This window comes from Myotis yumanensis, unplaced genomic scaffold, assembly GCF_028538775.1.
Source record: "Myotis yumanensis isolate MYYU_CA2020_CCGP unplaced genomic scaffold, mMyoYum1.0.hap1 SCAF_17, whole genome shotgun sequence".
Classification (NCBI taxonomy): domain Eukaryota; kingdom Metazoa; phylum Chordata; class Mammalia; order Chiroptera; family Vespertilionidae; genus Myotis; species Myotis yumanensis.
This window is the reverse complement of record NW_027223768.1, coordinates 42,099,438-42,120,887: the sequence shown is the minus strand read 5'-3', so window position 1 is coordinate 42,120,887 and position 21,450 is coordinate 42,099,438. Positions and strand designations below refer to the sequence as shown.

Sequence of the window (21,450 nt, the reverse complement as noted above, 5' to 3'; positions counted from 1 at the left end):
TTCTCCTAGTGCAACAGCGCCACCCAGTGACTACGCCGTGCATTCAAGACGTCCCCAGGATTTGCTGTTCCACGTCCTGCTGCATCTTCAGTGTATCTGCAGCCCAGCTTTTCACAAAATAGAAAATATTATATGCAAATATCTATGCACCGAAATGCTCATGAAAATATTCAAAAGCATTGTATCTGTTTACCTATTCATTCATAATTAATATAGATACGTAGTGTAAAGGACAGCCAGAGGGGTGAGCACCACAAACCCAACCGCGAGCTCGCAGCGCCCCCACCCGCGAAGCGCATCAAGCAGCAGCGCCCACTTCCGGCGGAGTTCAGGTCCGACCGGATGCCTGAGCCCCGAGAAAGGTTCCGCCTGGAGCCCGAGCCGCTCCAGTCTTTTGAGCCGCAACGGCCTCCGGCGTGACCGTTACCGGAAGTAGGCGGAAGGGGCGGGGCTCCCGGGCCGGCGGCGGGTTTAAACTGCAACAGCGGTCAGCGCCTTGGGGGTGGCTCCGCCCGTGGCTGCTGGTCGGGCTCGTGTCTCCCGAGCGGTGAGCGCGGGCGGGAGGCGGGGAGGCGGTGGGCGGCCGGGCGTCAGTGACAGTGAGGGGCGCAGGGGTCGGACGCCGCGTTATAACCGGGGCTTGAGGGGGAGGCCCGTGGCCCAAGCGGGGCCCGCGCGTGGTCCTCCGCCTGCAGGAGCCTCCTCGGTTCAGCGAAGTGTCAGTCACGGGTCCTCCCGGCCGGTGCTGCGGCCGCGGGCAGGGTTGGGGTTCCGGCCGCCCCGCCTCCGCGGTGGGGTCTCGGAGCCCCGAGTGGGAGGCCGAGTGGGGGCCCGAGTGGGAGGCTGAGTGGGGACGGAGCGGGAGGCCCAGTCCCGGGACCTTCCCGCCGGCAGCGGTGGTTCCTGCCCTGGTGTTCCGGGCGCAGCGGGCCAGAGCGGGCGTTCCCTTCGTTTGCGGAGCTGAGCTGGTTCCGCTGGGCTCTGGGCCCCGCTTCCCGGGGAGGGGGGTCCGCGGTAGGAAAACAGGAGTGGCCGTGGGAGCGGCTCCTGCCGGGCCCGGGAGGAGGGAGCGGGAGGCCCGGCTGCAGGCGGTTGCCTGACCCCCTCCTGAGCATCGGTGCACCCAGCGCCGAGCAGGACCCCCACCCCGCCAGGTGGGCGGACACTGGGCGAAGGGCTTCTGTGTTGCTTTCTTCAAGTTCCCCTGGTGGTTTCCTCTCCCTCCTCGCACCTCACCCCTGTCAGCGTCGCCCCGCGTGTCACGGGGGAGGTGGAGGGCAGAGAGCAGCGTCGTTGTTGGTACACACGATTCTGCGGATGGTGTTGCCTATATCTTGCTTTGAGGATTAATTCTCAGGATCGATGTTGTGCCCCCAATTTAAGAAGGAAAACATGGTTCCCCATCTCTTCAACCAAATGAAAGGGAGCAGCGTGGGGAACTAGAGAGGCTGCTTCCTTCAGCGCAGCCGTGACCGGAGCTGCAGGCGGTTGTGAGACTGGGCTCCCTGCCCGGGTGCCCGATGGCTGCGGACGCCCGGTGCGCCCGGGTGCCCGATGGCTGCGGACGCCGGGTGTGCCTGGAAGCCCGGTGCGCCTGGGTGCCCGATGGCTGCGGACGCCCGGTGCGCCTGGAAGCCCGGTGTGCGCGGACGCCCGGTGCGCCTGGGTGCCCGGTGTGCTCGGACGCCCGGTGCGCCTGGAAGCCCGGTGCGCCTGGGTGCCCAATGGCTGCGGACGCCCGGTGCGCCTGGGTGCCCAATGGCTGCGGACGCCCGGTGCGCCTGGAAGCCCGGTGCGCCTGGGTGCCCGATGGCTGCGGACGCCCGGTGCCCATCAGCTCGGCTCCTGGTTCCCGCACAGCGGCTTATCGAGGCGAGAGCTGCTGTCCTGTCCTTCTCTGACCTGCTCTTCTTCCTCCAGACCTGCTGGAGACCCCCAGGATGGAGACCTTGTCTTTCCCCAGATACAATGTAGCTGAGATTGTGACTCACGTTCGAAACAAAATCCTAACCGGGGCTGATGGTAAAAACCTCTCCAAGAGTGATCTGTACCCCAATCCGAAGGTGAGGCGGGACTGTCTGCAGGTGGGTGGGCGCAGTGAGGGCAGACTAAGCGCTGGGTCCCTGGGGTGTGGAGAAGGGCCTGTGCCCAGTACTTGGTGCAGCCAGTCGTTTTAATCTACAGAGACGCTCCTCGTGTCGTTTTAAAATAAGTTTACATGTGGGGTGACGTCTCCATTCCGCTAGGAATTCAGTCCTTTAATACGGTCCTTTTCTTCCTGTTGCGTTTTCTGTTGCCGGAGTGGTGCTCTGAGGGTGTCCTCTGGTTCCCAGGCTCAGGGCTTGCTGGGAAACGGCCCTGGGAGCTCACGGCTAACCTTCCTGCATTGTGTCCCCAGGGGGAAGTGACTTGTTCCTTAGACCTGTAGTTGTTAAATGCGGAAATGAACTGTCTGTGTGACCAGTGAATCCCAGTCTCCTTGGTTTGCGGGCTGTGAAGTGATAGCACAGGAGGGCCTGGTTCATGGTGTGGAGCACAGCTTTCTGGTCTCCTGCCCTTTAGTTCTTTAAAAGGAAAGGGAGGCTCCCAGGATAAACGAAGCTGCATGGGGATAGGACAGGCTCTGCGGGCCAGCATTTGGGAACTGCTGATTTAGGAGACGACGCTTTAAACATCCCTGGCCCACCCTATTACCTTCAGACCCTGCCGCAGTGTTCTCCTAACTCTGGGACGTGGGTGGGAACCGCGTGCAGGTTCCTGCCTCGACCGTGCTGGCGGGAGGGTCAGCCTGGGTTCCGCAAGCCGCGGGCGGCGGGCCTCCCTGGGTGACCTTCTCCTTTTTGAAGAAAAACACCCCAGTGCGGACCACCTGTTTGGGAAGACTGGCCCCTCTTCCCTAGTGGGGGGGGGGGGGGGGGCGCTGGGGTTGGATTTGGATTGACTTGCTCTCGTGTCTGTGAGCGTAGGCAGCCCATCTTATCACCCCCTTACTACTTAGGAGAAGTGATAAGTATATAAGGCATTTTCAAATTTGGGAAAATTAACTATTTGAAGGGAAATGTTTCAAGTGAAAAAGAGAAATTTTTCAGTCTTTTAAAATTTATCTTGATTGTTGAAAGTATTAGATGTCCCCATTTCCCCCCCATTGACCCCTTCTAGCCGCCCCCCTCCCCACCCCAGAGGTCAGTCTTGTCCTTTGCACGCGGTGACTGTGGGGTGGTGAGGACGGTGGTGACCCAGCACTAACAGGCGTTTCTCCGCAGCCCGAGGTCCTGCACATGATCTACCTGAGGGCCCTGCAGATCGTGTACGGCACGCGGCTGGAGCACTTCTACATGGTGGGTCGGGTCGGTGGCCTTTCTGCGCACGTCCCACCCTCGCGGGCTCAGGTTCAGGACAGGAAGTTCTTCACTTGATTTGTAGCAAAATGAAAGGCTTGTATGAAATGTCACTTAGCAAGGCATCTCAGGCCTAAGGATGGTTTGTATTGACAGCTTTAGTCAGACAGAAACCAGTGAGAGACCCAGGGCCTCAGGTGTGCAGGTTCCCAGGCAGGCGCTCAGAGACGTGTTCTCAGGACGGAGCCGCGTCGGGAGAAAGTACACCCTGCGGGGAAAGCGGCTGAGGGGGCAGCTGAGCTCTTAGCACGTTAGGGATTTCTAGCAGGAGATGTGTGTCTCATCCGAGCGCCGTCTGAAGGTGCACATGATCCAGTATCATAGCACTTTGTGTAAAATCTAAGGCTTTGCCACTGAAACCTCGCTGAGCCTTCGCTCTGTGTCTGACACAGGCCCGCGCTCTGCCCTGGGCTTGTTCTGCGGGTAAGAGAGCGCGTGTAAAAGCCAGCGTAGTTGTGCTGCTACGTAGAAACTGGAACCAGCGCCCTTCCTTCCTCCTGCGTTCAGAACCGCTCTTGCACACCCTCTGAACCTAGCTGTTAATATTAACCACAGCTCTAGGATCGGTATCGTTTGTGGTTGTTTTTCTTTAGTGAGAAGTTGATATAATTTGATCTCACTCTGTGGTTGAGGTTCTTGAAGACTTTTCTCGTTTCGTCAGGTTAATGTGTAACTTAGATTTTTCTGGTTTTCCCCTTCAGATGCCGGTGAACTCGGACGTCATGTACCCGCATTTGATGGAAGGCTTCTTACCCGTCAGCAACCTGTTTATTCACCTGTGAGGAGAGCTGTTTTATTTGCTTAGTCTAACCCTATCCACGTTACATAAAGCTTTCTGAATGACATGATTTTCTTTGGGGAGGAATATCTGCCCTCTTGCTCTCCACTCCATCCCATATATATTCTAAATCAGGGGTCCTCAAACTACAGCCCTCGGGCCACATGCAAATACAAATATTGTATTTGTTCCCGTTTTGTTTTTCTACTTCAAAATAAGATATGTGCAGTGTGCATAGGAATTTGTTCATAGTTTTTTTTTTTAAACTATAGTCCGGCCCTCCAATGGTCTGAGGGACAGTGAACTGGCCCCCTGTTTAAAAAGTTTGAGGACCCCTGTTCTAAATTGTAGACTTTCAGCGAGCATGACGCACTGCCTCCACCTGTGCACTTTGAATCGCACTTTTAAGGGGGTGTGAACACAAAATTGTTGGAGGCTGTTGTGTTCTTAAGAGTCCTAGTACCTCCATGAGTGTGCGTTGTTTATGTGGATCTACCACTGTGCCTGGGCACGGGCACCCACGTGATGTACAGAAAAGGCGATTTCAGTGCCACAGTGGATGTCTGATGTGGTCCTTTGACGTTCAGAATATATCTAGAAATCTTGTTGAAAAGAAGCTGTTTCTGTCCTGGGCTTGTGTGTGATCGACAGTACACTGTTCAGTGTTTTCTCCACTGCGTCTTCCAGGAACTCGTTTCTGCCCATCTGCCGGGTGAACGACTTCGAGACGGCCGACATTCTGTACCCAAGTGAGTGAGAGTCTCTCAGCACTTTTCCCCCAGTAAACGTGAAGCCCAAAGGAAGGAGGATCCCATCAGAAGGATGCTTCTTTTTATACCCTAATATTGGAATGCTGTCCTTGCAGAGCCACAGAAAGCTCTTTTTCTGAGTAGTTGTTCTTAATTCCTTACATTTGAGAATGTTCTGTATATTGAGAGTATGAATACAAGTAATAGGCAAGCTGTGATGTGGCATAGTGGGCTCCGTTTTATCAGATGTAAATGTACAAGTACTGTTTACTAGGGAGAAATGTCTTTCAGTAAAACACGAATAGTCACGCTGTTGTATCAGAAGGTGCGCTTGTCCTGACTTCCTGTGCCCTCACCTCTGCCTCTGATGCTCACACACCCAGGGGCTCCTGGAGCAAGAGGTCTGGTGTGCTGCTCACAACTTGTTTTGTCCTCTTTGACTCTCTGGTTTTTGTTTTGTTGATTGACATGTAATTGACACTACATAAAAGTTCGCCAATTGTAAGTGCATAATTGAAGAAATCTATGGGAAGGTTTCAGATTAAGAATTCAGTCTCTTTAATAAATAAAGGGCTCCTCTGCTGGTCTCCATTCTCCAGGGACTCCTTCTTCCACTTAGGTTGGCAAGGTAGGAACATAGCATTGCTCCTGTCTTCCCGCATCATTTCACCTGTCTCTGTAGTCTTGGGACTCGAGCAGTTTCTCTCTCCACTCTTACTTCTCCCTGGCCCCTCTGACTAGAGGGGTTTCTATTTTGTTGGTCTTTTCAAAGAAAAAGCTTTTCATTTCATTGATTTTTCTGTTTTCCGTTTTATGGGCTTTTGTGCTGAGCATTATTCCTTTCCATGCTTGCGTTGGGTTTGCTCTTTCCCCCCTGTCCCCCTGGTGTTTATTTTTTTAAGGTAGAAACTGAGGCCGTCGTTTGAGACGTTTCTTCTTTTCTAATAAAGGTGCTTAGTGCCATACATTCCCCCTTAGCCCGGCTTCAGCTGCACCCACAAACGGATGAGAAGGGTTTTCTTCCGTGCGTGTGTGTGCGTGCGCACAGGTGCCCGTGTGCATTTTGGATTTTAAGTTTAAACTCGTCTTCAGCTTCCGGGTCAAGGCCACGTCCCTCCTGAGGTTCATTCTGCTTCTGGAAGTTCTCCCACGGTTATCATTGTCTAAAGCCACTTTTTATCTTCACTCCTAATTTTGATGGTTCTAGAGACACACACAGAGTGTACTTCCACTAAAACCCGTGGGCAGTGGCCACAGTTAGACTTCTCAGAGGAGTAGATTGTCTCAGAAATGACAAGGAAGAGGTGCCAGTACGCTTGTCATCTTCCTGCACTGGTGGGAGAGTTTCCCCTAATCCATCCTTTCACTGGGAAGTGTGCAGCCTGGCCGAGGTCCCACGTCCTGCAGGGCTCCCAGCTCCAGGGCCCTGTGGCCGGTGGGGCCAGGGCGTCGTCAGCTGTTCTATGTGAAGGTCAGTGATCCCGACCCCTTGCTTGTCAGCCTGGACGAACCCGCTGCTTCTGCCGCCGGCTGCTTCTCCTGCCGCAGGTCTCGGCAGTTTATCAGTGCGCCTCTCGGGGATCTGTCTGTCCCCTCCCGCCCCCCTCAGATTTGCTTACTTCCTTGGATACACTTGTAGTTCTATCAAGTGTGAAGAGTGTTGGGCTATTTTGTGAAGGTCCCTCTGCCACTCCTCTTTGTGGGGCTCCCCTTACTCGTTCGTTGTGCTGTTTGGGGGTGTCCCTCAGCGCACGGTGCTCTGTTCACGCTCGACTCTGGCTTTTCCCGCTGCCTTCCTTTCACTGGTCCTTGCCTCTGTAGGTCTGCTGTTAATCCCGCTGAGTGGATTTTTCATTTCACATATTTTAGTTGTAAATCGTAAAAGTTTGATTCAGGTTTTTTTAACATGATTTTTTCTTTTTCTCGTTACACTGCTGGTGCTTCTCTCTCCCGTGAACAGATGGAGTGGAAGGCGGGCAGTGGAGTTTAGTGTGGAGAGGCCAGTTTCAATTCTGGTTGCCTCGGTCTCTCCAACTCTAACTCCTCCTTCATGGCTCAGCAGCAGCTGTGGGTCTGTGCTCCTCCCTGGGCGCAGCCTGGACACTGTGGGTGGCGCGGGCTGGCACGTGGCCAGGGCTCCCCGCCGCGGTGTTCCCCGGGGCTGCTGTCCTCGGCTGCTGCAGCCCTTTGTGTCTGGCTTTGTGATGGGTTAAGTGGGGGAGGAAAGCTGGTTCTGCCCTTTTCTCGTGGCCAAACGTGGTTCGCCTTGGACACTTTTTTGAGTTGTTAACGCAGAGATCACCTGATGTTTAAGTTAGGGCAGACGGTGTGCCTTGGCCGGTTCCAGCACACCAGCGCTGTTCTGTGTCCTGCGAGCAGAGTGCATGTGGGAGAGGGTAGTTTCCACTTTTATATTGTTTCAAAGATTTATTTAAGGAGTCTTGCTTTCTATTTTAGAAGCCAAACGGACCAGTCGGTTTTTGAGTGGGATCATCAACTTCATCCACTTCAGGGAAGCATGCCGGGACACGTACATGGAGTTTCTCTGGCAATATGTAAGACTGAAAAGGATTCTGGGGTCGCAGGCCAGACCAGTAGCATCGTTATAAACTAGTGATCTGTTGTGACTCGGCTGTCGCGGGTGACCGAGTGCTGTAGCACCGAGCCGCTGTGTGTGTGAGGGGCAGGCCTGGTGACGGGAGCACCTCAGGGAGGCTGCCTTGGCTGTTCGGTGACGGACGTTAGGGAGAGGCTGGGCTTGTTTACTCCTGTGGCTGAGGCTGCGCTTCCTGTTTTAGGAAATGGCAGGGAGGAGAGTCGTGATGAGTCCCGGGTCCCTGTTGAGGTTAGCGGTGCCTTAAATCACCGAGGCTTGGAATTGGTGCTTGCTCCTCAGTGACGGCCTGACTGATGCTGCTTGTTTATCATGCTGGCCCCACACCGCATGGTCGCCTTCCGTCCAATAAATCCCTGTCCCAGATGTGCACATCCTAGCAGTTCCGAGGGTTTGGAGGGCTGTTCCCCTCTGTCCGCAGCTGTGGGCACAGCCCCCGAGTCAGGCACTGAGACTCAGCTCCAGCCACACTGAGCACAGACCACATCACACGCTCCCCAAGCCGACACGTGTGTGTGCCAACACGCACATACACCGTGGCTTGGCTCATTTCTTCTCACTTCTGAGGCACAGCTCAGACATCTGTCATTTCTACAAAGACCCCTGTGACACTCCCCTGGCCACCACCCAAGTGGCTGCTGCCCCTGTGGTTAGCACTAGAACAAGCTGGGTTGTGGCTTATACTCAGCACTGACTCTTCAGGGCGACCGAGCTACTGGCATCCAGGCACTGTCGTCTCAGGTGCTTGCCCGGCGCTGCACCAACACTTCTGTGTGAGGAAGCACAGAAATCCCTGATGCGCTGTCCCAGCGCCTGGTGCCGTCTCACATGCTTGTTTCTGACGGTGAAAGGGATAGTGAGTGTTTGCGCCTGCCCTGGCAGGTGATGTGTGAGCATGCTGCTGATTATGTTGGAAGCTAATGTGAAGTTACTAAACTTGCTTTAATAGAAATCTTCTGTGGACAAAATGCAGCAGCTAAATGTGGCTCACCAGGAGGCGTTAATGAAGTTGGAGAAACTGGAGTAAGTAGCAGATTTACAAATAAAATAAATGCCACTTCAAGCAGGCACAGTAGATTGTAAGTAGCGTTTGACAGCCTTACAGTGGATCTCGTCTCTTATCTTTCTTACCTAATACACTGCTTTAGGTTGACCTTTTCTTTTTCTCACTCTCAGGGTGTAATAATACATCTTTTGTTTCTTTCCTGCTGTTAGTGCATTAGCTGGGCACGTGCCAAGTGATACCTCACTCTCGGAGCTGCCCCGGAAGTGTTTAGCTGGCACGGGAGAGCCGGGCGCAGTGGCTCCCTGCGGGCCAGTTAGTGGTCAGTGTTCTATTTCAGCAGAGGGGCGTTTTGTTGACTCTGGCCAGACAGGGGGAGAATCGTTCACGAGTTAGGGTTCCTTGGCCTCGTGTGGAACTGACTGACTTTTATCCCTTCTAACGTGCTGGGGTCTGAGTGGAGCTACACAGGCCTTCCTGTAAATTGCCTTCAGGGACAGCAGTAGCTGAAAAGACAGCAGAGGAGGCAGATGTTCAAGTTCATGCGGTGGGTTTAGCGCAGCAGATCAAACGGCAGGGCCAGACCGGGGGAGTATTAGCAGCACATGCAGCAAAGCACGTCTGTGTCCATCACAGCCGCGTGGGGCTCTAACATGCAGAGAACCTGCCCCTGGGGAATGGCAGGAGAACGTGGACCCCGGGGGCATGAGGGGACTGACGGGATGCACGCAGGTGGCTGGAAATGAGAGCTTGTCAGACTCCCTGGCATTAGGGGACAGAATTAAAGGAACGATTCTAGACCATGTTTCAGAGCCTCACCCTGAGGACCTTCCTGTGGAGGAGACTGGGCATGTGAGGGTCAGTTAGGGAGGCCTGGGAGGGCCAGAGAAGGCGCTGCCGGGCCCAGGGAGCAGCCGCGTGGGCAGAGCAGGGGGCCCCGAGTCCATATTCTCAGTCAGGGTCAGAGGGTGGGGTGCGCAGACAGTACCCACGGAGATGGTCCCCAAGAAGGAAGACCTGATGGGGGAAGCGGAGGGAGCGTGTCCTGGAGGCAGCTCAGTGAGACCTGAAGGCAGAGGGTGTTCCCAGGGAAGTTCCGCGAGGCCGAGCCTTCAGTCTGGCCCGCACAGTCCAGACCGGGCACCACGTGGGGTTAACTGGCGCCGCTCTGCTCAGTTCTGTTCCAGCGGAGGAGCAGGCCGAGTTCCAGCAGCTTTCCGACGAGATCCAGGAGCTGCAGCAGTTGCTGAACCAGGACTTCCGTCAGAAAACGGTGTGTGTCCTGGCAGGCCTTGACTCTGAGAAGTGCGGCTCTGCAGATGGGGGCGGGAGTACATGGGCAGACACTAGAGTCCCAGCCGTGGGCAAACTACGGCCCGCGGGCCGGATCCGGCCCGTTTGAAATGAATAAAACTAAAAAAAAAAAGACCGTACCCTTTTATGTAATGATGTTTACTTTGAATTTACATTAGTTCACACAAACACTCCATCCATGCTTTTGTTCCGGCCCTCCGGTCCAGTTTAAGAACCCATTGTGGGCCTCGAGTCAAAAAGTTTGCCCACCCCTTCACTAGACAGACAGAAGCACGGAGGGCTTGCTGCGGTGCCCAGGCTGCCAGTGCAGTTGGGGGACGGCAGCATCGGACCTAGGAAGCCCTAAGGACTCTCTTCTCCGCGACAGCGGATCACTTTGGCACCACAGCACTGTTTTCTTCTGTCTGTGCTGCCGAGGTGGCCGTAACGCTGAGCAGCTATTGCATTGAGCTGCTCAGTAAGGGAGCTGTGGGTACTTGTGGCGGGTGCTGGGGTGGGGCCGGATAGTGTGGACCGAGGGCGTGAGGGTACTGGCCTAATGCCCCAGCTCTTTTCTGACCTTAGCTTTATCAGAGCTCCGAGAGGCTCTCTAAACGTGCTGAGTCCTTACAAAAACGTGTTTCCTTTTTCCTTAGGTGTTGCTGCAAGAGAGAAATGCCCAAAAGAAGTCCGATGTTTTAGAGAGAACCAAGCATTTGGTGAGCACCTTTCACTTCAGCAGCATTGAGGTTGGGAGCTTGTGTGGAGGAGTGTTTGACTGGGTGTAATATAGTCAAATGTCTCCTGTGTCTTTTCCCTTAAAATGAATCGAATAGAACTTTTTTCATAGCACCTTCTCAGTGCTGTTACTTTGCTTGTCCTGGGAGATCAAAAGTAACTAAGTGGTCACATGCCCACGTTGTTCTGTCAGTTGAGAAACAGCTGAACCGCACAAGGACCATGTGGGTGTGAGCCTGTGTCCTGCTGATGGAGGGATTGGAGCAGGTGCGGCAGGGTTTCCAGGACTCGTGGACACAGGCCGTGCAGGGGGAGGTGGTGACCCTCAGGAGGACCACACTGATCATGGCCCATCACAGGACCCGTGTGACCAGCTTGCAGGGTGCCATTGGACACTGGAGGGCCAGGACACTCAACAGGAGTCTGAGGGACTGAGGGACGAGCTTGGCCTGGGGCCTGGACACGAATGTGAGCCTCAAGGCAGGAAACACTGTGGCCATCACTAACTTCACCCCCACGGCCACGGGCAGGGGCCTGACTTCCTGGTTCTTTCCCATTGTCATGGGAAACCTCCAACCTAATGTTGCATCTAATATATAAAAGGTTTTCTCCACAGAATGAACTAAAGTTATCAGTGGTTTCTTTGAAAGAAGCACAAGAGAGTTTGAAAACAAAAATTGTGGATTCCCCAGAGAAGGTAAAGAATTATAAAGAAAAAATGAAAGATACAGTCCAGAAGCTTAAAAATTCTAGGGTAAGTGTCCTTTTTATTTTATTTTTACTTTTTTAAATGTTATTTTACATGTTTTTTATTGATTTCAGAGAGGAAAGGGAGAGGAGGAGGAGGAGGAGAGAGAAACATCAGTTATGAGAGAATCATTGATCTGCTGCCTCCTGCACACCCCTACTGGGGATCCAGCCTGAAAGCTGGGCATGTGCCCTGACCGGGAATCAAACCATGACCTCCAGGTTCATAGGTCGATGCTCATCCACTGAGCCACACCAGCCAGGCTCCTTTCTATTTTAATGAGTTTCTGTCTTTTTGGCAACTGTTGTCTAATCATTTGTTAATTATCTGATTTCCTGGTTACCTGTCCATCTCTCCCTCTTAAGCGTTTTGCCTGAATCTCTAATTTGTGGCTCTTCTCAAAGTGGGTTTGGGATAAAGACATAGAATTTGAAGGCTTTTGTGTACTTAGGCAACATGTTTTTTAGGCTTTGCCCTGGGTGACCCTCATGAGACTTAGGTACTTTATTTTAAGGGAGAAAAGTATTAAACAGTTTTATAACCAACTAGAGGCCCAATGCACGAAATTTGTGCAAGAGTAGGCCTTCCTTCCCCCGGCTGCTGGCACTGTCCCTCCGGGCCTTGGGATCCGGGCTTCCCTCCGGCTGCTGGCAGGCACCTGGGACTTGGGCATCCCTCGCAGCCTGGCTTCGTCTGGAAGAATGTCCAGAAGGACATCCGGTCTAATTAGCATATTAGGCTTTTATTATTATAGACTATATTATAACAGGTTTCAGTATGTACTATGAAGAAGCGTAGGGTCTTCATGTCGGGGCAGAAGGTATATGGGAAATCTCTGTGCCTTCCGTTCAATTTTGCTGTGAATGTAAAACTCCAGGAAATAAAATCTGTTTTTGAAAAATCACCACAAAGAGAAACAAACAGAAAATGTATGGGTGCTTTGAAGTAGTCTGATGAGGGAGCCTGCTTTACCCTGTGGAAATTGGGGTGGGGGGAGGAGGGGAATTGAGGTTGACATCTGAAGGACGAACAGGTGATCCTAGTACATTTGCATTGAGCAGAGGGAACAGCATATGCAAAGTTTCCGAGGTCGTAGGTGTGTTCTGGGAACAAAGCATGATGCCTAGAAGGAGAGTGGCCTGAGGTGATGGAAAACTAGGCAGAGATCGAGGCTCAGGGAGCTGGTTTTGACCTGAGAGCCAGGGCGCAGCAGTGACTGCCTCAGAGTGGAGTGCTGGACGTGGTGGGATTTGTGTTTAAAGACCCTGGGTTCCTGTGGGAAGAGGTGGGTAGGGTGGGACTCAGTAGAAGTGGGTGGACGATTGAGCATCTTTTATAAACTATGGGAAGACACTCCGGTTCATCTCTGAGGTGGTTATGCAGGTAATTCCCGAGTATTAAGAATTCCCACACAGGAATAGACAAAGGTCACAGAGCAGGAACGAGAGCCCCGAGAGATCTGCATGTTCTGAGAGAAGAGCGGAGGATTTAGCAAGCAGTTCTCATCCAATGGCTGCTCGTGTAGAAGCAGAGGGAGTCGGGTCTACACCTGCAGCACTTGCAAAAGTACATTTTAACGGGATTAAAATTTAAAAATTCAGCAATTTTAGAAATTTCAAGAGAACACTTATATAATCTTGGTCTGGGATGGATTTTTAAAATTAAGATAGGAAACCCAAAAGCTATAGAGAACAGTGCAGGAATGGGACATGTCTGTAGAGCACGTGACAGGTGATAGGTTATGTCCACGACACGCAAGGTGCTGTTAGTACGAAAAAGACCACGGAAAACGAGCAGTTTGCTGATGACGACCCCTGGTTGAGAAGGGGCTGGGGTAGGAGAGAAGCCCTCGTTGTTAGGGTGGTGTGGTCAGCAGTGCTCATTTCTGGTTTTAGAAGAGGAACTAGTCTTTTTAAAAAATGAGCTGGAGTAGTCATCTTTACACAAAGGACTAAGATGATAATCGGGGAGGCAGTTGCCCGGGAGGAATCGGTAGTGGGAGTGTTGGCAGAAATGGAGTCTTTTCAGATCATCGGAGAAACCTTGGGGGGTGCTTCAGAGAGGGGGTTGGTGAATGAAGGCAGCTTTCCTCTGCCCACGCCCTGGGCTCAGGCGGCATGACCGCGCCGTCCGGCGGTCTGAGTGCGCTCTGCTGCTCCGCGGCAGCATCACTGCCCAGCGAGCACGGACGTCACTGCCGTGTCCCGACGGGGCTCTCACCCGGCTTCTGCGTTTTCTCCCCCAGCAAGAAGTGATGGAGAAGTACGAGGTGTACCGCGACTCGGTGGACGGCCTGCCCTCCTGTCAGCTGGAGGTGCAGCTGTACCAGAAGAAAATACAGGACCTGGCGGAGAACAGGGAGAAGCTGGCCGCTGTCTTAAAGGAGGTTTGTCTGTCTGCCCTGGAGTTGCAGGCGTTGGTGCCTGGGATTTGCTTTCCCCCGGTCCCGTGTCCTAAGGAAGCAGGTCCCTGCAGCGCCGCGGGCTGTGTGCTGGGGCAGAGCGCGCCTTGGTCTCTTCAGCCCAGCTCTCCCCAGGGAACGGGATGGTGGCGTCACTGACATCGCTTGTTGCTCTGGGTTTCAGAGAAAAGTAGCGGAAGTTTCAAACTCGTGTTCACAGTTGTTGGAAGTGCTCCTGCAGGTGACCTAGTGCCCCCTGGGATCTAGAGACGAAAGTCAGTGACAGTGTCTGCCCTGCAAGCGGGGAGCCAGCACCAGCATTAAGTTCCTCCGGCTGGAAACCTGGAAACTCTTCCCACTTCGCACCCTTCCCATCCTCGCCCTGCCTGTCCCCAGGCCACGCCCCTTGCATTTGTGAGGGCTTTCTTACTTGAGGAAGTAGAGGTTAGGGTGTGAGATGGCCCGAGGGGTTGGTTCCCCACCGCATTCTCCCCTGTCTGCCCTCGGCAGCCCGCAGAGCAGGGGGAGGTCCCTGCTTCTCTCAGCTCTGGGCCACCCTCCTCCCTGCTCCTCCTTCGGCTCTAGCTGGTCTTGTACACACCTCTGTTCCAGTTCTGCCGAGAAAGCAGCATGAGAAATCCTGTGGTGTCACATGCTCTCTGTCCTTGCCTACTGGTGTCTCCTCCATCTGCATGCTTCTGTGGGTGCAGGGCTGAAACGGTTCCATCTCCTTTCAGATCGTGTCTGATTGCAGTTCTTCTAGAAAGAGTTGTTCATTCTGTCTGTAAACCCTACTTGGTTGCATTGACCTAAGTCCTTCTCATGACACAGAACCTGAACCTGGAGGACCAGATTGAGAGCGGGGAGTCCGAACTGAAGAAACTGAAGGCGGAAGAGAATTCCTTGCGCAGACTGATGAATGTGAAGAAGGAAAAACTCGCCACAGCCCAGTTCAAAATCAACAAGAAGCACGAGGACGTCAAGCAGTACAAGCGCACAGTCATTGAGTACGGAGCGGTTCAGGGCAGGGCAGGGCACTGGGATAACTAAGAGCTTTGCCTGAGGTTCCAAAACCCGTACCATTTCAGAAAGGTGTTCCACAGTGAGGGGCGGAACAGATGAGTCAGCTGTGGGTCTTAGGGGGCCGTGTCCAGATTTGGAGATGTTGCTGTACTCGATTTCTTTCCAGGGTCACAATTCTCTGATTTGCATAACTCTTCAGTGCTCTACCCTGTCGGCCAGGTGGTCCACCTTCTAGTGCATCTCCTAGTGCAGCTCCTAGTGCACCTCCTAGTGCACCTCCTAGTGAACCTCCTAGTGCACCTCCCAGTGCGGCTCCTAGTGCACCTCCCAGTGCACCTCCTAGTCCACCTCCTAGTCCACCTCCTAGTGAACCTCCTAGTCCACCTCCTAGTGCACCTCCTAGTGAACCTCCTAGTCCACCTCCTAGTGCACCTCCTAGTCCACCTCCTAGTGCACCTCCTAGTCCACCTCCTAGTGAACCTCCTAGTCCACCTCCTAGTCCACCTCCTAGTCCACCTCCTAGTGAACCTCCTAGTCCACCTCGTAGTCCACCTCCTAGTGAACCTCCTAGTCCACCTCCTAGTCCACCTCCTAGTGCACCTCCTAGTCCACCTCCTAGTGCACCTCCTAGTGCACCTCCTAGTCCACCTCCTAGTGAACCTCCTAGTCCACCTCCTAGTCCACCTCCTAGTGCACCTCCTAGTCCACCTCCTAGTGCACCTCCTAGTGCACCTCCTAGTCCACCTCCTAGTGAACCTCCTAGTGCACCTCCTAGTGCACCTCCTAGTCCACCTCCTAGTGCACCTCCTAGTGCACCTCCTAGTCCACCTCCTAGTGAACCTCCTAGTGCACCTCCTAGTGCACCTCCTAGTCCACCTCCTAGTCCACCTCCTAGTGAACCTCCTAGTCCACCTCCTAGTGAACCTCCTAGTGCACCTCCTAGTCCACCTCCTAGTGCACCTCCTAGTGAACCTCCTAGTCCACCTCCTAGTCCACCTCCTAGTCCACCTCCTAGTCCACCTCCTAGTCCACCTCCTAGTGAACCTCCTAGTGCACCTCCTAGTGAACCTCCTAGTGCACCTCCTAGTGAACCTCCTAGTCCACCTCCTAGTGAACCTCCTAGTCCACCTCCTAGTGCACCTCCTAGTGAACCTCCTAGTGAACCTCCTAGTGCACCTCCTAGTGAACCTCCTAGTCCACCTCCTAGTGAACCTCCTAGTCCACCTCCTAGTGCACCTCCTAGTGAACCTCCTAGTGCACCTCCTAGTCCACCTCCTAGTGCACCTCCTAGTCCACCTCCTAGTGCACCTCCTAGTCCACCTCCTAGTGCACCTCCTAGTCCACCTCCTAGTGCACCTCCTAGTGAACCTCCTAGTGCACCTCCTAGGCCACCTCCTAGTGCACCTCCTAGTGCACCTCCTAGTCCACCTCCTAGTGTACCTCCTAGTCCACCTCCTAGTGCACCTCCTAGTCCACCTCCTAGTGAACCTCCTAGTGCACCTCCTAGTCCACCTCCTAGTCCACCTCCTAGTCCTCCTCCTAGTGCACCGGGCTGTTGCAGCCTGGCAGCACCGTGGATTTTGTGCTCAGAGAAGAGCTGCAGTGTTAGCGTTCGTGGTAGCTGTTAGCTAGTGAGCTGGGGGTCCCTTGGTGCAGTCTCCTTCCCGTCCGAGCTAAGGTGCTAAGAATAGTTGAGATGGGTGTCAGGGATGTCAGGTGTCACTGGTGAGCCTCTCAAAGGCCTGTTAGGGATCAGGGGACGATTTCCTTTGCTTTCTTCCTCCTGTGGATGAAACAAAGGGCAGAGCCTGGGAGTTAGATTCGTGGCCAAGCTGCCTCACAGTGGAATTGCCCTGACTCACATTCCCACCAGTGGCATGCGAGGCACACCCTGGGTGGGGACTGTGACCTTAGACCCACGTGGCTTATGGGCACCCCGCCCGTGTGTAGCCCCTTACTGGGGTCGTTATCCGTCCGCTTTTATTCCTGAGACAAGGCTGAGGTGTGTCAGATACACGTGGTCACTTTGGAATTGGACTCAGAGTTAAATGTTTGCCCTTTAGATGCTGAAGAGGAATTATAACTGGCTGTCTCCATTTTCTTTAGAGATTGCAATAAAGTTCAAGAAAAAAGAGGCGCTGTGTATGAGCGAATAACCACCATTAACCAAGAAATCCAAAAAGTTAAATTTGCCATCCAGCAACTAAAAGATACCACGGAGAGGGAGAAACTGAAGTCCCAGGTGAGTGTTGATGAGAAATTAACTTCAGGTCATCTCACCAGCTGAAAACGTCAGTTATGCCACCCTCGTTTTGAAGATTTCGTCAGTTTTCTAGAGTAGAGGTTGACCCCCCTCCCATAGCCTTTCAGAATCCTCCTTATTCTTATATCAAGGTGGGGGGTGGGAGGGGGGCAAGTTCCCTAGCCAGGGACTGGACCCCCTTGGTTGGGTGCAGGAAATGGGAAGAACACACGGGCAACAGCAGGTGGACATGCTTTACTGTGAACAAAGCAGCCAACAACTGGCTGACCAGGGGCACCTGATATACACGCTCAAACAAAAGAGGCCTCGTGCCAATTAGTGACTCTCCTGCTACATTAACATAAAGAGGTTACATGAGGGTGCGCTTGCGCAGTACAGACAGTGCTACTGCTGAGGCATTGCCCTCGAGCACGCGTAGGGCAAAGGGGCCTTTAACCTAGTAATGTGCTGTGTCCTTGCCTGTACGCATGCGAATGGCGAGTGGGCCTTGAACCTCCGCATACTCTGGTCAGGGCCCCAGCACAAGGTTTGAGAATTTTAAAAATAAATAATAAAAGATCAAAATTGCATTGGCTAAGTATGAGATGGAAGAAACTATCTTCAGGCTGAAAACTTTTGCTTTCATGTTTCTTCATGTTCAGCACATGTATGTGGGTTTGGGTGAAAACTCATTCTTGCTGGTGGAGCAGCCTGGCCAGATGAGGCTGGGCATTCCCCAGCCCTGTGGGCTCGTAGTGAGTCTGTGTACCGGCCTTCAGCGATGGCGGGTCCCGCGCAGAGGCTCTCGCTGCCACCGCCGTCTAGGTGTGTGCCTGGTGTTTGCCATGGAGAGCGGCGAAGTGGAAGTTTCTTCGACGGTTAAGTCCTCATGTCTCAGAACCCAGGCTTGTTCTGAGGAGCAGACGTGGTTGACGTGTCTGTCTGGCTTGTAGAGGGGTTTTTAGTGAGAGTAGACGCGCGTGTGCGTGCACGTGGTATTAATAAATAGGAACCAGACCATGATTCTTGTAACTCATTTTCAGTTTAGATGGCTGCATAGACTCATTCCATCTCACTTTCCACTTAGGAAATATTTCTGACCTTGAAAGGGGCTCTGGAGAAATACCATGAAGGCATTGGGAAGGCGGCCGAGGAGGGCTGTGCTGAGCTGGAGGGGAAGGCAGCTGAGCTGAGGAAGAGGATGGCCATGCTGCCCACCTGATGCACATGTGGCAGGCGGTTTGTAAATAGCTTGTGTGGTTTCATGTTTGTAGCTGGAAGTTGAATTTAATGGAAGTATTGGAAGCACTAAATAATGTTAGCTCAGTCGTTTTGTGTACTCTCATAGGTTATTGTTTGTAGGATAATGCATTTAATGTGGACATTTCCTAACTCATAATAAAGCTATACAGCTCTTCATGACTCGGCCCCAGCTCTTCCTATCAGCCATGCTCAGAGGTCAGTTGCATTTCTGTACACCAATAAGGAACCATCAGAAGGACACATTAATAAAACAGTCCCATTTACAGTTCTGTCAAAAAGCATAAAATAGCCTGGCTGGTGTGGCCTAGTGGTTGAGCATTGACCTATGAACCAGGAGGTCACAGTTTGATTCTCGGTCAGGGCACATGCCTGGATTCTGAACTTGATCCCCAGTGGAGGGCGTGCAGGAGGCAGCTGATCAGTGATTCTTATCATTAACTAGTGCCCTGGTGCACGGATTCCTGCTCATTGAAAGGAAATTAATTAGAAGGTGGCTGGCGGGGCGGGACTGGGTGAGACGGGCCAGACACACCCTGGAGCCAACCTCCTGCGGTCCCTCCTCAGCCAGCCACACCTGGGGCAGCACTGTGGCTCGAAGGGCATCTGCAGAATGAGTGGGGTCCCTCTGGCAGGTGGGGTCCCTTGGCCTGGCCTGTGGGGATCGGGCCAAAACCAGCTCTCCAACATCCCCCAAGGGGTCCCAGGGTGCAAGAGGGCGGTTCTCGGGTGACGCACCCCGAAATCGGGTTCCCTCCTCTCTGGTTTCGGGGTGTGTCACCCCAGAACCACTGCTGCCAGGTCACCGTGGCTTGGCAGCTCCTGTGTTTAGCGTCTGCCCCCTGGTGGTCAGTGCGCGTCATACCTACTAGACGGTCGGATGGTTGCTTAGCCTTTTATATACTAGTATATAGATCTTTCTCCCTCTCTCTATCTGTCTGAAATCAATAAAATATGTATTTTTTTAAAACATAAAATACATAGGAATAAATTAAATCAAAGGGGTGAAAGACTTATTCTCTGAAACCTATACGACACTGAAGAAAATTTGAACAAGATACAAATAAATGGAAGGCTGTCCCTTGCTCATTGATTAGAACAGTGGTTCTCAACCTTCCTAATGCCGCGACCCTTTAATACAGTCCCTCATGTTGTGGTGACCCCCAATTTCATTGTTACAAATTGAACATAATTAAAGCATAGTGATTAATCACAAAAACAATATGTAATTATATATGTGTTTTCCGATGGTCTTAGGCGACCCCTGTGAAAGGGTCGTTCGACCCCCAAAGGGGTCGCGACCCACAGGTTGAGAACTGCTGGATTAGAAGGATTATATTGTTAAAATTTCCATACTACCCAAAGCAATGCCATTAAAATACCAGTGGCATTCTCAGAGCAACTAATTCTAAAATTTATGTGGAACCACAAAAGACCCAAATAGCCAAAGAAATTTTAAGAACAAAGTGGGAGGTGGCATGCTCCTTGATATCAAACGATATTATAAAGCTACAGTAATCAAAACAGTATGGCTCTGGCATAAAAACAGATCAGTAGAGCCCAGAAATAAGTCCTCGCTTCTGTGGTCAGTCTACACAAAGGTGAGGCTACACAATGGGGTAGGGACAGTCTCTTCAGTAAGTGGTGCTGGAAAAACGGCAGCCACATGCTAAAAGTGAACATGGACCACTTGCTTACACCATGTACAAAAATAAATTCAAAATGCATGAAAAATAACATGGGACTACATCAAGCAAAAGGTTTTGTTTACTTAATTGACTTTAGAGAGAAAGGAAGGGAAAAAAAGAAACATCAATCAGTTGTCTCCCATATGCTTCCCAACGGGATCAAACTCACAACCCTCTGGTGTATGGATGACACTCAACTAACCGAGCCCCCGAACCAGGGCACTGCCTCACGTCTCCGCTCTGCCTGGGCCACGGGCCGGCTCACGTTGGCAGTCCTGGCAAAGCACACCCCGCGCCTGCCCCGCCTCTGTGCGACTCGGGCAGCAGCCTTTCCTGTCCTGTGACCAAATAGCCCCTCACCCAGGTTCATGGTTGTCCACAAAAAAGGCTCATCTTTCATACCAAACATTAGCATATGGCCTCGCAGTTTCATATCGTCACTCATTTCTCTTTGTCCCCAAACATACCCACATTTAAACCTCTATTTGGCTGTTTTGACTGAAGAATAAATGACACAATTTAGAATTTTTTCCCAAAGCCTTCTCAACATGTAAACACTAAGGTTATTACCACAATGGAAACGGCTGTGCAGGGCACAGGTACAGCCGAGGCCTGTGTAGAGCAATTGCGTAACTTCACGTTCAACTGACACATTTCAAGGAGCTAATCCATCGTATGACGAAGCACGGGAAATTGAAATACGCGTCTTGCAGGCTGAATTTAAAGCATCTGATTCAGTTTCACAGGATGTTTCCTATTTCTAGAAAGACCAGAAAAGTGTATGAAATTCCAGCTCAGATTCAGGGCCTGCCACCTCCTTCCTTCAGTTACTTCGGTGCTCCCCTGTGATCGGGCCGCTGCTGTCTTCCTGCCCGCACTGCCTCCAGGGCATAGGATTTGGAATTATCAAAGCTGAAAATGTTAAAGTGATCAGAGCAACTCAGAAAAAGTGTGAGAGAATTTAGACTCAAAATAGGTTCTAAGTAGCATCTTAAAGTTATTTTATAAGTTCATCAAAGGGTGCCTGTTCAGCCAAAGCTCGAATCTGACTCGATTTCCCCTTCCTGGGTTGTCCTCGAGCACCGGCTTCCGGAGTCCTAGTTCAGATTCCACACAACTCAACACGGAGGACGGTGACTTCCTGAGACAAGGAGTTGAGACGCCCACCCAACGGTGAGCAAGTCACTGAGGAGCTGAGCCTGGGCCCCGCCCGGCCTGCCGTCAGGGTGGCTCCCTTCTCTCCTGATGAGTGGCGGTCACTTCCCCTCTGCTCCACTCAGCCCACAGGTCTCCCTGAAACGCTGCCTCCTTCCCGCTTCGCAAACCTTTGATGCTGTGGCCGCTCAGGGTTAGACCCGCAGGACTGAAGGGCTCAGCTCGGAGGGAGGCCAAGGGGCAGGCAGTTCCTGGAACTAGCGGTGGTGTGTCAGTGACCAACTTCTGTTTTCCTGTGAGAAAGGTATTCCTTCCCTTCAGGACAGACACGCCTACTGTGTTGCAAGCAGCGGTGCCTCC

The 21,450-nt window shown here is 52.6% G+C and overlaps 1 protein-coding gene across 1 annotated transcript; it reads left to right on the top strand.

The window, feature by feature from the left end:
- Positions 1–490: 490 nt before the first annotated feature.
- NUF2 (NUF2 component of NDC80 kinetochore complex) lies at positions 491–18,406 on the top strand. Its single transcript, XM_070395963.1, has 14 exons — positions 491–547; positions 1,921–2,063; positions 3,264–3,338; positions 4,100–4,176; positions 4,864–4,925; positions 7,383–7,480; positions 8,489–8,562; positions 9,719–9,815; positions 10,492–10,554; positions 11,190–11,327; positions 13,567–13,707; positions 14,554–14,729; positions 16,852–16,987; positions 18,075–18,406. The coding sequence occupies exons 2-14, from the start codon at positions 1,941–1,943 to the stop codon at positions 18,207–18,209; spliced, it is 1,395 nt and encodes a 464-aa protein (XP_070252064.1). The 5' UTR covers positions 491–547; positions 1,921–1,940; the 3' UTR covers positions 18,210–18,406.
- The last annotated feature ends 3,044 nt before the right edge of the window (positions 18,407–21,450 follow it).